General features: G+C 37.9%; 1 protein-coding gene across 1 annotated transcript in view; it reads right to left on the reverse strand.

Annotated features, from left to right (window-relative positions):
- GUCY1A2 (guanylate cyclase 1 soluble subunit alpha 2) overlaps window positions 1-15,835 on the reverse strand; it is a 291,079-nt gene that overhangs the window by 41,487 nt on the left and 233,757 nt on the right. Inside the window, exon 6 of the mRNA XM_034665615.1 lies at window positions 14,549-14,703. Coding sequence (XP_034521506.1) covers window positions 14,549-14,703 — 155 coding nt within the window. The remainder of the gene's footprint in view (window positions 1-14,548; window positions 14,704-15,835) is intronic.

Consider the following 15,835-nt stretch of genomic DNA (forward strand, 5'->3'; position numbering starts at 1 on the left):
CTACTGCAGATGACATGATACTACACACAGAAAACTCTAAAGACAGCACCAAAAGCTATTAGAACCATTAAATGAATTCAATAAAGTGGCAAGATAAAAAATTAACAGAGAAATCATCTGCATTTCTATACACTAATAACAAAGTACCAGAAAGAAATTAAGAAAATAATTCAATTTACATTTGCATCAAAAAGAATCAAATACCGGAATAAGCTGAACCAAGGAGGTGAAAGACCTATACTCTGAAAACTGTAAAAAACTGATGAAAGAAATTCAAAACAATTTATAAATAAATAAATAAACAGACATACCATGCTCGTGGAGCGGAAGAATTAGTATTGTTAAAATGTTCAAACTACCCAAAGCAATCTAAAGATTCAATGCAATCCCTATCAAAATACCAGAAGCCTTTTTTTTTTTTTTTTTTTTACAAAACTACAGGTTATCCTCAAATTATTTGGAACCACAAATGACCTTGAATAACCCAAATAAACAAAACTGGAGGTATCACAATCATAGATTTCAAGATATGCTCTAAAGCTATAAGCAAAACAACACAGATCAATAGAACAGGATAGAAACTCCAGAAGTATACCCACACATACATGGTTAATCTATGACTGAGAAGGCAAGTATATACAATGGGGTAAAGACAGTTTATTCAATAAATAGTACTGGGAAAACGTTACCAGTTTCTTATACCGCCCACAAACACAATTCACTGAAGATCTAAATGTGGGACCCAAATCCATAAACCTTTTAGAAGAAAAACAGACATCAACCTTATTAACATTTTTCTAGCTATGTTTCCTCAGTCAAAGAAGACAAAATCAAAAATAAAGTAGCAGGACTACACAAAAATAACCTTTTGCACAATAAAAAAAAAAAAGGTCACCTACTTGATGGGAGAAGGTATTTGCAAATGATATATCTAATAAGGGGTTAATAACCAAAATAGAGAACTTATACAAGTCAACACCAAACAAAAATCTGGACATTTTTCCAAAGAAGACATACAGATGGACAATAGACGCTCAACATCACTCATTACCAAGCAAATGTAAATCAAAACCTCAATGAAATATCACTTTATACCTGTCAGAGTGGCTAGTATCACAAAGACAGAAAAGAACAAGTGTTGGCAAGGGGTGGAGAAAAAGAGAACTTGTGTGCTATTGGTGGGAATGTAAACTGGTGCAGACACTGTGGCAAACAGTATCAAGATTCCTCAAAAATTAAAATTAGAAATATCAAATGATTAATTCCACTACTGGGTATTTACCCAAAGAAAATGAAAACACCAATTCCAAAAGATATATGCGCCCCCATGTTTGCAGCAGCAATGCAAGCGTCCATTACTAGATGATAAAGAAGATGGTGTATATATCCAATCGAGCATTAGTTAGCCAAAAAAAAAAAAAAAAAAAAGAGCTCTTGCCATTTGCAACAACATGGATAGACTTAGAGGGTATTATGCTAAGGGAAGTAAGACAGAGAAAGACAAATACCACATGATTTCACTTACATGTGGAATCTAAGAAATCAAGCAAGCAAACAAAAAAGCCGAAATGGGCCCATAAATACAGAGAACAAACTGGTAGTTGCCGGAGGGTAAGGAGCTGGGGATGGAGGAAGTGGGTGAGGGAAAGTGGTAGACACAGGCTTCCAGCTTTGGAATGAGTAAGTCACAGGGATGAAAAGTACAGCACAGACAATATCATCAATGGTATTTTAATAGTGTTGTACGGTGATGGGTGGAAGCTACACTTGCAGTGAGCACAGCATAGACTTGTTGAGTCGCTGTGTTGTACACCTGAAACTAATGTAGCTTTGTGTGTCAACTACAGTTAAAAAAAGAAAGAGATGAACTTTGACTGTGTTTGAAGTATTAGGAGATTTACAAACAACACATTTCAACCAAACAATCATTAGAAATAGGTACCCATTTTAAAGATGAGAAAACTGGCTCCAAAGAAATTAAGTTGCTAAATATCACACAGACATTAAGCTTTAGAGCCTGGACTCCAACCTCGGCACTCTGATCATGGAACTTGTGCACTTGACCACTACCTTATGCTATCTGTTATAGATCCCCTAATATGATGAGCTATTCGTATGGCAGTAGTTAGACAGTGACTTGGTTTTAACAGAAGGGGACTTTCACTGTGAATGAAAAATAGGTATTTTCAAAAGCCAAGAAGTAGATTAACTGCAAAATGAGAAAAGCAAATTGTTTGAAGGTTAAGGAAAACTTATCACAGTAGTCTTTGCAAATTTTTAGTTTGCAATTAGCAAGGAAATCAATTTTGCTTGCAATCAAATGTATCATTTGATAATTCATACCATTTCAAAATTCGCTAACACTATCCTTAATATAATCAATTATTTAAGTTTCACAGATCAGTAACATAATGACAAGAGACAAGTGTTCGTTATGTGTGCACTATTTCAAAACTGGGATGAGTGAGAATAAAGATGGGTATAACCTTCACATTTATAGGAGAAAACATCAAACATGGAAAATTAAAAACTCATGAACTATTTCTTTTCTTTCCAGAAATAAAACAAGGAATAAACTGCTCTACGTGAAGAAGGAACGGCCCTTCGCCATTGCTGCTTGCAACACACATGAAAAGTCTAAAAAAATGAAGACTAGAAGTTATGACTCCTTATGACTACAAAATGTTGAGATAATACCCAATCATTCCAACTCTTGTATAAGAAACTCAATTTTAAGATGTGAAATGTAAAGTGACTTAAGTAATTTCATGTAAGTAATGTTCATAGGAACACAGTTTGCAATGGTTAAAAATTAGGAAAAAACAACTTGATCAACAGAGGAATAGATGAATAATTAGAATATGGTGTAGTCATACAATGGAAGATTGTATAATAATTAAAATGAACAAGTCTCATCATAGTATTGATCTTAAACATACAAAGTTTTGATTAAATGAAAACCAATGTTAGAGAAATTTTCATATCGTGATATGTCACTTACGCAAATTATAAACTTCTATTGTGTATGGGTATTTTTGAGAAAGTTAATGCATAGGAACAGTAAACTTTAAACACACCAAATTCATTAGGGTGTATGTCACAATGAAAGGGAGTAAAAATTCCAAAGAAAAAGTTGTATCTTATTAAGTAATATCTGAGGCAAATATAATAAAAGTATTAAACCAGTGCTGAGAGAGATCATGGGTATTAGCAATTTTTAGTGTTTCAAAATGTTTATAAAAGTTCACTGATTTAAAAAATACTATTTCAGGCAAAATGTATTTGACTGAAAAATTCAGATAATTATTTCAGTTTATCATAATATGCAAATAATCTACTCAGTGTTTATCATTACCACATAGTCTTACTAAAAATAAAGTCAATATAAGCCTCTCTGAAGATTTCAAGATAACCAGACAATATTGGACGTTCTAGAGGATTTAACTCAGGAAAGAAAACTGGAAAGTTCAAGCTCTCATGAGCTAAACTTTCAATTTTATTTGACAAATTCCTATTTGCTCTAAAAATGTGCAAATTGCCTCCTTATAGAGAATGTCCCTGAGAATTCAATCCTGGTGTTTAACTTTCAGCGTCCTTGGAAACGGGAGGTACATTCTACACTTGCAGGGTCACAAATCACCCTGTGCAGGGTTGAACAGAACAATTTTACGTGACTGACCCGCACAGATTAGCACAGACTAAACCAACAGAAGATGGTCACACCAAGATCATTGCTAGCACCCAAGCTGCACTGTTCTTAATGGCATCTCAGAGGTAAACGGATGTCAAAGGTGAGTCCAGCCGCCCTTCTGCAGCATAGGAAGACAAGCAGAAATAGCAAAAGGACTCTGCAGTATCATTAAGCTGTGCTCCCGTCAATGAAATGGATCAACGGATTGCTGCCCCTCCGCACCCCCTCGTCTGGTCTCCTTTCTACAACCTTGGTGATTTTGAAGGCACAAACCTGGTCAAGTCACTCCTCTGCTTAAAAGTCTTCAGGATCTTCTCTTGCTCTTTGTATTAGGCTGAGAACTATTAACATGACCTACCAGCCTCATCTGAGCCCACTCCTCCTCTGGCTCTAACACTCTAATTGGGGTCACTTCACCTCAGCTCCGGTCTATTGTAATTAGTTGGTTTACTCAGCTCCATTTATCATCTAGTCTCTGGTCTCGTCCATGAGGGCAGAGATCCTATTTATGCTGTTCATCATGATTCCATTAGTGCCTATCATTCTGCTTGGAATACACGAGGGGCTCAACAAGTGTTTCCTGAAAGGAGGGAAGGGTGGGGAAACACAGGGAAAGGGGAAGAAATGGCCTTTTTTGTTGTAAAATGAAGTACATGTAAAAATATTTTTATAAAGTATTACTAGTAATGACATGATTTGGGGCCGATCAGAAAAAATATCCTTTAGAATCTATCCTCATGGCAGCTCAGTGTGTCTGTCCATGGCTCCATTTGATTTTTTTTGTGGGTGGGGGTGGGGGGCAGACAATAACACAACAAGTGTTTTGGTGACTATGGGGGTCGAAACGATTCAAGCCTGAGGCCCTTACTGACCCCTCCCTGAGGGTCATCGTGAGCTCACTGTGAACAAGACTATGAAGGAGGTTGGACCCAAGTGCGCAGGTCCTGTGCAGCTTGAGGCCGTCCTTTCTGTTCACGTGCAAACAAAGCGACAGCCATCATGTCTCAGCTCAGGGCACGAACCCCTCAAACACTTAATCCATTCTTTACGTGTCATTTTTTTAAAATAGAAAAATTTTAACATGGAAACTGTCAGATCATCTGTATTTTGCCCAGAATTGTGTTAGAAAAAGTGGAATAAATTTAAAAGAGGCAAAACCCTTATATAAATACCCTTTAAATGACAGGTACTTCTTAAGCAAATTTTCTTTTGAATTTATATGTGAAATTTCAGTTCCCTTTCTCCTCACCTCAGAAATCTGGATATATCTTTCTTCTAAAAGAGTAACTTTCTCTATAGATATATCAAAATTTTCAAAATATCACCATTTTATTATTATTATCAACTTCTGTTATCTATATATACAGATTTTTTGCTTCAGGTTTTTAAGATATAATTTTAAAAATCAAGGGAAATTCAGGAAAGATTGAAGAGTTGGAGGATCCTGAGCTCGCCTGACCTAAGGACACACTGACATGACAGCTACCTCTGCACAACTAACTCTAAAAATGATCTGAAGCCTGGCGGCGCAGACCCTGCACAATTAATCCTTGACAACAGGCCACAGCAATAGGGTAGTAGGGGGGCAGACACAGTTGGGAACCCAACTCCCAGCAAGACTGACTATAAATGGAAAGGGCATCACAAGCGTGGAGAGCGATATGAATAACATGGAATAATATTAATAATATTGAATAACAATGAATAATAACTCACCCTGAGAAACAACACAGAAAGAGCAGCTTGAAAAGAGCTTGGGGTAGATGTGAAAGGGACTTATTTACTAATCTCAGACTATGTTCTGGGTGGGCAGGGATCTTCAGGAGATTTCACCAAGAGGAAAAGTGCTCATGGGCCTCATTTTTCTTCCCCTCCCCCGGCCTAGGTAGCAGGACGCTTACAGGAGCCAGCACTAACGCTTTCTAACTACATTGCTAGAATTGTGCTCCCAGCCCCCACTTTCCTTTGTGGCCACCACAATCCAACCCATCAAACCTAGACATGCTTCCAAAGCCACTCCTGCCCTGCCACACCTTGTAAACAGCTCCAGCAGGGGTAAGCACCACTCCCACTGCCCTGGGGAAGGGGTTCGATAACCCCACACACCACAGTGCCCTCAATTCCAGCATCCTGGCCACTTAGCTGTCTGTGGAGGCAGTAAGCCCTGCCATTCAGTGTGCCAACAGCTGTGGCAGAGACGCTCACACACCGACGAGAACCTCTCAGACTAACAGGGAGCAAACCCTGCCCTTTGGTACTGCCTGCAGTTCTGGCAGAAAGCCTAAGTGCAGACAGTCAGCTGGACTTCCAGGCTTGCCCATTAATGAGCCCACAGCAGCCTCAAGTCTCTCAACAGTGAGGAAACTAAACACTGCTCAGGGCACCGACACTAGGTAAAGCAGGTCATTGCAGCAGGCTGGGCTGGAGGCAATCACAGCTCAGCCACAATGGAAAGGTACATGTGGCCCACAAAGGGGACACCCCAGGAGCACCTAGTTTTGGTGACCAAGGGGATATCCCCGTAGGACACCACAGGACCTCTTCTACAAAAGACCACGACTTTAAAGACCAGGAGACAAAACTGACTTCCCTAATATGTAGAAACAAACACAGAGAGTCAGACAAAATGAGGAGACAAAGAAATATGTCCCAAATGAAAGAACAAGACACAATCATAGTAAAATAACTAGATGAAACAGAGATAAGGAATATGCCTAATAAGGAATTCAAAGCAATGATCGTAAAGATATTCACTGGATTTGAGAAAACAGTGGATGAAATAAGTGACAATTTCAACATTAAGACAGAAAATAGAAAAAATAATCTCTCAGAGATAAGGAACTCAATTAATGAAATCAAAAAATACACTACACAGAATCAACGGAAGACGAGAGGACGCAGAGGAATGGCTCAGCAATCTGGAAGACAAAGTACTGGAAAACAAAACACCCAAGCTGAACAGCAAACAGAAAATAAAAATTAATAAATGAGAAAAGGTTAAAGGAGCTCAGCAACGTCAAGTATAATGACATTAACATTTTAGGGATCCCAGAAGGAGAGGAGATAAAGAAGGAAAAAGAGGGATGCCTGTTGGCTCAGTCAGTTAAGCATCTGCCTTCAGCTCAGGTCATGGGATCGAGGCCCATATCAGGCTCCCTGCTCAGCAGGGAGACTGCTCCTCCCTCTGTCTGCCCCTCCCCCTGCTTGTGCTCTCTCTCTCTTTCTCTCTCTCTCTGACAAATAAGTAAATACAATCTTTAAAAAAAGAAAAAAGAGAAAAGAATACTTATTAGAAGAAATAATAGCTAAAAACTTCCCAAATCTGGGAAGGAAACAGAGAGCCCCTAACAAGACAAACCCAATAGGTCCACACCATGACAAACAACAATTAAAACATCAAAGAGCAATGATAATCTTACAGCCACAATACAAAAACAGAACAAAATACAAGGGAAACCCTATAAGACTATCAGCTGATTTTTCAGCAAAAACTTTGCAGGCCAGAAGAAAGTGGCAGGATATTTTCAAAGTGCTGAATGGACCCTCAGCTCTTTGGGCAACTAATCTGTGATAAAGCAGGAAAAAATAGCCAGTGGAAAAAAGACAGTCTCTTCAATAAATGGTACTAGGAAAATTGGACAGCTACATGCAAAAGAATGAAACTTGACCACTCTCTCACACCATACACAAAGATAAACTCCCAAATGGATGAAAGACCTCGATGTGAGACAGGAATCCACCAAAATCCTAGAGGAGAACATAGGCAGCAACCTCTACGACATCGGCCAAAGCAACCTTTTTCATGACACATCTCCAAAAGCAAGAGAAACAAAAGATAAAATGAACTTGTGGGACTTTATCAGGATAAAAAGCTTCTGCACAGCCAAGGAAACAGTCAAAAAAACTAAGAGGCAGCCCACAGAATGGGAGAATATATTTGCAAATGATACTACAGATAAAAGACTGGTATCCAAGATCTACAAAGAACTTCTCAAACTCAATATGCAAGAAACAAATAAACAAATCATAAAATGGGCAGAAGATATGAACAGACACTTTTCCAATGATGACATACAAATGGCTAACAGACACATGAAAAAATGTTCAAAATCATTAGCCATCAGGGAAATTCAAATCAAAACCACACTGAGATACCACCTTACGCCAGTTAGAATGGCAAAGATAGACAAGGCAAGAAACAACAATTGTTGGAGAGGATGTGGAGAAAGGGGATCCCTCCTACTTTATTGGTGGGAATGCAGGTTGGTACAGCCACTCTGGAAAACAGTGTGGAGGTCCCTTAAAAAGTTAAAAATTGAACTACCCTATGACCCAGCCATTGCACTACTGGGTGTTTACCCCAAAGATACAGACGTAGTAAAGAGAAGGGCCATATGCACCCCAATGTTCATAGCTGCATTGTCCACAATAGCCAAATCATGGAAGGAGCCGAGATGCCCTTCAACAGATGACNGCTGAAAGTTAAAACAACAACAACAACAAGAAAAACCCAACACCAAAAGTACTCTATCCAGCAAGACTATCATCCAGAACAGGAGAGAAAAAGAGTTTCCCAAACAAAAGTTAAAGGAATTCATCACCACTAAACCAGCCTTATACAACATGTTAAAGAGAATTCTTTAAGTATAATGGTAAGGTCATACCTGGAAGAAAATTATGAAGGGAAAAAATTTCACAGGTAAAAGCCAATATATAATAAAAATAAATCAATCACTTATAAAGTCACTATTGAGGTTAAAACACAAAAGTGATAAAATCAATTATATCTACAAAAATTAGTCAAAGAATACACAAAACAAAAAGGCATAAGATATGATATGATATCATATCATAAACATAAAACATGGAGGAGGAGTAAAAATTTAGTGCTTGGAATGTGTTTGAACTTAAGCAACTATCAACTTAATACAGACTGCTATACACATAAGATGTTACATATGGACACATGGTAACCACATATCAAAAACCGGTAATATATACACAAAAAATAGAAAGAAAGCCAAGCACAATACTAATCAAAGCCATCAAACCACAAGGGAAAATAGCAATAGAAGAAGAAACATAGAAGAACTATAAAAACAACCAGAAAACAATAAGTATATTTGCCTATCAATCATTTTAAATGCAAATGGTCTAAATGTCCCAATTAAAACACATAGGATGACTGAATGAATAAAAAACACAAGACCCATATGTATCCTGCCTACAAGTCTCACTTCAAACCTAAAAACACATGCAGACTGAAAGTGAAGGGATAGAGAAACATATGCCATGCAAATTAAAGTGCTCAAACGGTAGCAACTCTTGTATCAGACAAAACAAACTTCAAAGACTGTAGCAAGAAACAATGAAGGGCATTACATAATGATAAAGGGAATGACTCATCAAGAGGTTATAACAATTGTAAATATCTGTGTACACAACATAGGAACACCAAAATATATAAAGCAAATATTACCAGAAACAGAATTTGACAATAATATGATAATAGTAGGGGCTTTAATACTCCACTTACATCAATGGATAGATTATCCAGATAGAAAAATCAATAAGGAAAGAGTGCCTTTGAAACATCCATTAGACCAGATGAATCTGACATATATACAGAACATTCCATCCCCAAACAGCAGAATAAAAATTCTTTTTAAGTGCACACAGAACACTCTTCAGGATAGATTACACGACAGGTCACAAAATAAGTTTCAGTAAATTTAAGAAGATGGAGATCATATCAAGTATGTTTTCCAACCATAACAGTATGATACTAGAAATCAATTATAAGAAAAATCTGGAAAAAACACACAAACATGCAGAGGCTAAACAGCATGCTACTCAACAATCAGTGGGTCAACCACAAAAAGCAAAGGAAAAAAATCAAGGAATACATGGGGACAAATGAAAACGAAAACACAACAATCCAAAATCACGGGATGCAACAAAAGCAGTAATAGGGAATTTTATAGCAATACAGACCTACCTCAAAAAAACAAGAAAATTCTCAAAGAACCTAACCTTTCACCTGAGAGGCTACAAAGAAAAAAAACACACAAACCCAAGGTTAGTAGAGGGAAAGAAATAAAGATTTGTGCAGAAATGAACAAAAGAAAGACTAAAAGAACAATGTAAAAGATCAGTGAAACCAAGAGTTGGTTTTCTAAAAAGATAAAATTGAAAAAATTAAGCCAGATTCGTCAAGGAAAAAAGAGAGAGGATTCAAAAATCAGAAATGCAGGAGAAGAAATAGCAGCTGATGCCACATAAATACAAAGAATTATAAGAACATATTATGAAAAATTATATGCTAACATACTGGATGACTTACTTAGGCAAATGGATAAATTTCAGAAACATACAATCTTCCAAAACTGAATCAGGAAGAAATAGAAGATTTGAACTGAGCAATTACTAGTAATGAAATTGAATCAATAATCAAACTCCCACCAAACAAAAGTTCAGGACCACATGGCTTCACAGGTAAATTCTACTAAACATTTCAAGAAGAGTTAATACCTACTCTTCTCAAACTGTTCCAAAAAATATAAGTGAAGAAAACTTTGTAATTCATTCTACAAGGCCAGCATTACTGTGATACCAAAACCAGACTGGACACCACAAAAAAACCAAAATCAGGTCAGCTGGGTGGCCCAGTCAGTTAACGGTCTGACTCTTGGTTTTGGCTCAGGTCATGATCTCAGGGTCCTGATACCAAGCTCCACATCAGGCTTCACACTCAGCGTGGAGTCTGCTTGTCCTTCTCCCTCTGCTCCTCCTCCACCCTGGAGAAATAAAATCTTAGAAAAGAGAAAAACAAACCCAAAACCAAGTACAAAACAAACAACTAACTATAGGCCAGTATATCTGATGAACATAGATGCAAAAATCCTCAAATATTAGTGCACCCTATTCAATAATATATTTAAAAAATCATTCATGATCAAGTGGGTTTTTTTCCAGGGATGTAATGGTGGTTCAATATGTGCAAGTCAATCACTATGATACATCACATTAACAAGAGGATAAAAACCATATGATCATCTGAAGAGATGCAGATATAGCATTTGATATTTTCAACATCCTTTCATGATAAAAACTCTCAGCAGAGTGGGTGTAGAGGGAACATAACTCAACGTAATAAAGGCCACATATAACAAACCCACAACTAACATCATTCTCAATGGTGAAAAACTGAGAACCTTCTCTCTAAGATCAGGAACAAAACAAGGGTTCCACTCCTGCCACTTTTATTCAACATAGTACTGGAAGTCCAAGCCATAGTAATAAGACTAGAAAAAGAAATGAAAGACATCCAAATTGTTACGGAAGAAGTAAAGCTGTCACTTTTTGTAAATGACATGTTACTATATACAGAAAACCCTAAAGACACCACCAAAAAGCTATTAGAAGTGATAAATGAATTCAGTGAAGTTACAGGATACAAAATCAATATAAAGTATGTGTCACATCTCTACATACTAGTAACGAAGTAGCAGAAAGAAAAATTAAGGAAACAATTCAATTTACAGTTGCACCAAAGGATAAAATACCTAGGAATAAATTTAACCACAGAGGTGAAAGACCTAATCTCTAAAAACTATAAAACATTAATGAAAGAAATGGAAGATAAAACAACAAACGTAAAAGTATACCATGCTCATGGATTTGAAGAACTAATATTGTTAAAATGTCCATATTACCCAAAGCAATATATTGATTAAATGCAATGTCTTTCAAAATACCCATGACATTTCTCATAGAACTAGAACAAATAAAATTTGTAAAGAACCAGAAAAGGCCTTGAATAGCCAAACCAGTCTTGAGAAAGAAGAACAAAGCTGGAGGTTTCACAATCTCAGATTTGAAAACCTGTAATATGGTACTGGCACCAAAAAAGGACACACAGATCAATGGAACAGGATAGAACCCAGAAATAAACCTACACATATATGGATGATTAATCAATGACAGAAGAGGCAAGAATATACAATGGGGAAAAGACAGAATTTTCAAAAAATATTTTTGAGGAAACTGGGCAGCTACATGCAGAAGAATGAAACTGGACCACTTTCTTACACCATACACAAAAATAATCTCAAAATGGATTAAAGGCCTAAATGAGAGACCTGAAGCCATAAAACTCCTAGAGGAAAACATAGGCAGTAATCTCTTTGACATTGGCCTTAGCAACATTTTTCTACATATGTCTCCTAAGGCAAGGGAAATAAGAACAAAAATAAACTTGGGGCTACACCAAAATTAAAAGTTTTTGTACAGCAAAGGAAACCATCAGCAAAATGAAAAGGCAACCTACTGATGAGAGAAGATATTTGCAAATGATCTGATAAAGGGTTAATATCCGAAATATATAAAGAAGTTATACAACTCAACATCACAAAAATAAACTGATTAAAAAATGGCCAGAGGACCTGAACATTTTTCCAAGCAGACATAAAGATGACCAACAGACAAATGGAAAGATGCTCAACATCATTAATCATCAGGGAAATGCCAAACAGACAAACCCCCCCCCCCCCCAGCAAAACAAAACAAACACCCAAACATGATGAGAGATCACCTCACACCAGTCAGAATGACTAGTATCAAAAGGCTGAGAAATAACAAGTGTTGGTCAGGATGTGGAGGAAAGGGAAACCTTGCCACTGTTGGTAGGAATGTAAACTGGTGCAGCCACTGCGGAAGATAATGTGGAGTTTCCTCAAAATATTAAAAACAGAAATACCCTATGATCCAGTAATTCCACAACTGGATGTTTACCCAAAGAAAAAGAAAAGACTCATTCGAAAAGATATATGCACCCCTATATTTATGGGAGCATTATTTACAATTGCCAAGATATGGAAGCAACCCAAGTGTCCGTCGACAGATGAATGGATAAACATGGGGTGTATATATGTGTCTGTGTATAGATAGATAGATAGATAGATAGATAGATAGATAGATAGATAGATTGCTGCCCCAGGAAGCATAGCAACTAATGGGCAAGAGGGTGTCTACCAGGCACAAAATACAGTGGGAGGGAGGGTAATATACATATATATATATGTATATAATGGGGTATATATATGTCTGTATATATATATATAATGGAATATTATTCAACCATAAAAAAGAATGTGCTTTTGCCATTTGCAACATTAATGGACCTAAGTATAGAGGCTGCTTTTAGGCAAACAGGCTTTAGCAACAAAATGCAAAAAGGATCACAGTGACCCCCTGGCTGACTACAGACAGGCCCATTAGGCGACCCACCCCACCTCCAAACCTCCAGGGCCCTAGCTGACCAAAGGGCTGCTTACAACCAGGCACAGTGACCAAAAAAGGGAGAAATTCCGTATGCGGCCCTCAGCCAGTGCCTCGGGACGACAGCCTCTCCTCGCTGCCCTGCCCACTGCTCCCTTGTGGTGTATTCAGCAAACGTCTATCTCCTTTGTTCTGCCTGGGGTGAATTCTTTCACCTCCCCTGCCGTGGACTTCCAGCCAGTCATCGCCCCACATTTGGAGGCCCCATCTGATTGAGAGGCACTCCAGCCGGGCACCACACTACAGCGTATGAAACTAAATAATCAGAGAACAAATACCATAGCATTTCATTTATATGTGGCATCTAAACACCAAAACAAGGAAGAAAGGAGACCAAAAAAACCCTGATGCTTAAGTACAAGGAACAAACGGCTGGTTGCCATCAGGGATGTGAGTGGGAGGGTGGGTAAAATAGATAAAGACGATAAAGAAGTACAGAATTCCAACATAAAATAAGTCACGGAGATGAAAACTACAGCATGAGGAATGTAGTCAATAATATTATAAAAAGATCTTACAGTGACTTATGATTGACGACACTTACCACGTGAACACGGAGTAATGTATAGAGTCATTGAAGTAATATGCTATACCCTTGAAATTAATATAACATTGTATGTTAACTATACTTCAATAAAAAAATATATAATAATAGAAAAAATCCCAATGTCACTATTGCCACTCTACAGTTTTACGATACGATTTCCTAGTTATCTACATCATGGCACCAAATAGCTTGCACACCAATGCCCAGCATAAAACCAAAGTCTCACATATCAGAGATAGTCATACGGTCTTATTCTAGAGAAGTCCGTCCTACCAATGCATTTACTCATTAATTCAACAAATATCTAAAGAGTGCTTATTATGTGTTAAGCATGTTTTGTAAGTTCTGGAACTATAACGATGAGCTAAAACAGGCACGGTTCCCGCCCCAGAAAGCGTAGCAGCTAATGGGCGAGAGGGCGTCTACCAGGCACAAAATACAGATATGTGCAGCTGTCAGCTCTGTGCGTAGAGTTGTTAAATATGACCTTTAAGATAAATAGAGTTTGAAGTTTTACTCTGTGCCCAGTATATATTTAACTTAAGAGATTCATTATTTACTTTAATTATTCCAAAGAATAAAAGCAGACAGAATGTCTTGTCTGCCTCATTCCTTTGACTTTTATAAAGACCGAGGAACATCTTGAAAATGTGAGGACTTTGGCGGGATGCAGGTCTTCAGCATTTGTTCTCCTGTGCTTAAACAGGTGTACCTCAGAAGGACAGCGAGTGTGGGGAATGACAAACCGGTGTTTACCTCTCAGTCGAGTCAGTCTCTTCACGCGCCCTCTCGGGGTGCACCTAAACGTGTAGGTCACAATTGCTACCTTTCAGACTGGGTGGATCTACTCCTACCACCTTAGAGAATGACAGGATCAAAGGGAAAAAAATACAGGGTCTCACCAATGACAGGGTATTAGCTCAAGGTCAGACCGAAGACAGGAGGAGGGGAGGAGGCCGGAGAACACTTACTGGTAAGTGGTGGGGCTGACATTGATACGCCGAGGGTGACTTCCTGATTCGAATTTGCTTGCCAGGGTGACGTTATTTCCAAACAGGCAATATCGCGGCATTCTCACCCCAACAACTCCAGCGAGCACGGAACCCGAGTGAATGCCTATCCTCATCTAAAAACAGAAAAAATGAAAAGGATGCATTTATGCCTTCTTCCAGTATGCAATTTTTTTAGTGAAAGGTAATTTTGTAAGCCACTGAACTTGGATCTCCCCAAAGACAGGAACTGGGTTTTGGTCATTTTTGTGAGCATGATATCTGGATCATTATAGTGGCAATGAACATGAGTACTGTGGGATAAATGAATAAATTAATTAACTAGAGGAAAAATTATGTTTAATTTGCTACATAAATCCGGTTATATTACAAGCCAAATCACGTTCCTTTTGTACAGAATATGTTCTAATATATGAAAAATGTATTATTCTCCCTCTAGTTATTCTTATACACAACCGTATTTTTCCCTTCGTAGAATTAAGCACAATTAAATATTTATATTTCTGTTTATTTTATTTGTCCTATGAGAGAAGGATCCATATCTGTTTCCTTTCTGCTGAATATTCAGTACTTACTATTGTACCTAGAGCAAAGTAGGCCTTCAACAGTAAGTGATAAAGGTTGATAAATTGTCAAAATTCTTCAACATTATTATTAAAACGGAGTTTTAGAGAATTTAACCCTTGAGGCAGTCAAGAATTGTCTATTGAAAACCCTGGAAAATAAATTAAGTGCTGTATGTTGCACACTCTGTGAATGTGATAACTTTAGTCTGGCCCGTGCCGTGAAGGAGCCCTCCGTGTGCAGCTGATACACACTCGGATGCGATGACAGCAGGGAGGTTGCGTCTACACCAAAACAACTGACGCTAATGTTGACCAAGCGGGAAATGGTATCCTTAGTGCCAGGGGAATGCAGGAGAGAAGGAAGAGGCCTGACCCCTAGGTGCCTACGACATAAGTAATGTGTCACCCCTTCACCACCATGTCTGCTTTTGCCCCTGCAGTTGTGAAGACAAGAAGTCATTTTGTAACCAACCCTTGTCATGGACTGGAGAGTTCAGTCGTTATCAACTGTGAGTAAGACAGGTTGAAACCAAGGTGATCGAGCTGCAACTCTTAATAGACCTCTTCATCTACTTCTTAAAAAAGGATCCTAACATTTATTTGGAAATTCAACATGCCAGGAAGAATCAAGGTACGTTTCAGAAAAAAGAAAGAATATTTTCTCTATGAGTATAAATGTATC

The sequence above is a fragment of the Ailuropoda melanoleuca genome, chromosome 8 (assembly GCF_002007445.2).
Source record: "Ailuropoda melanoleuca isolate Jingjing chromosome 8, ASM200744v2, whole genome shotgun sequence".
Lineage (NCBI taxonomy): Eukaryota > Metazoa > Chordata > Mammalia > Carnivora > Ursidae > Ailuropoda > Ailuropoda melanoleuca.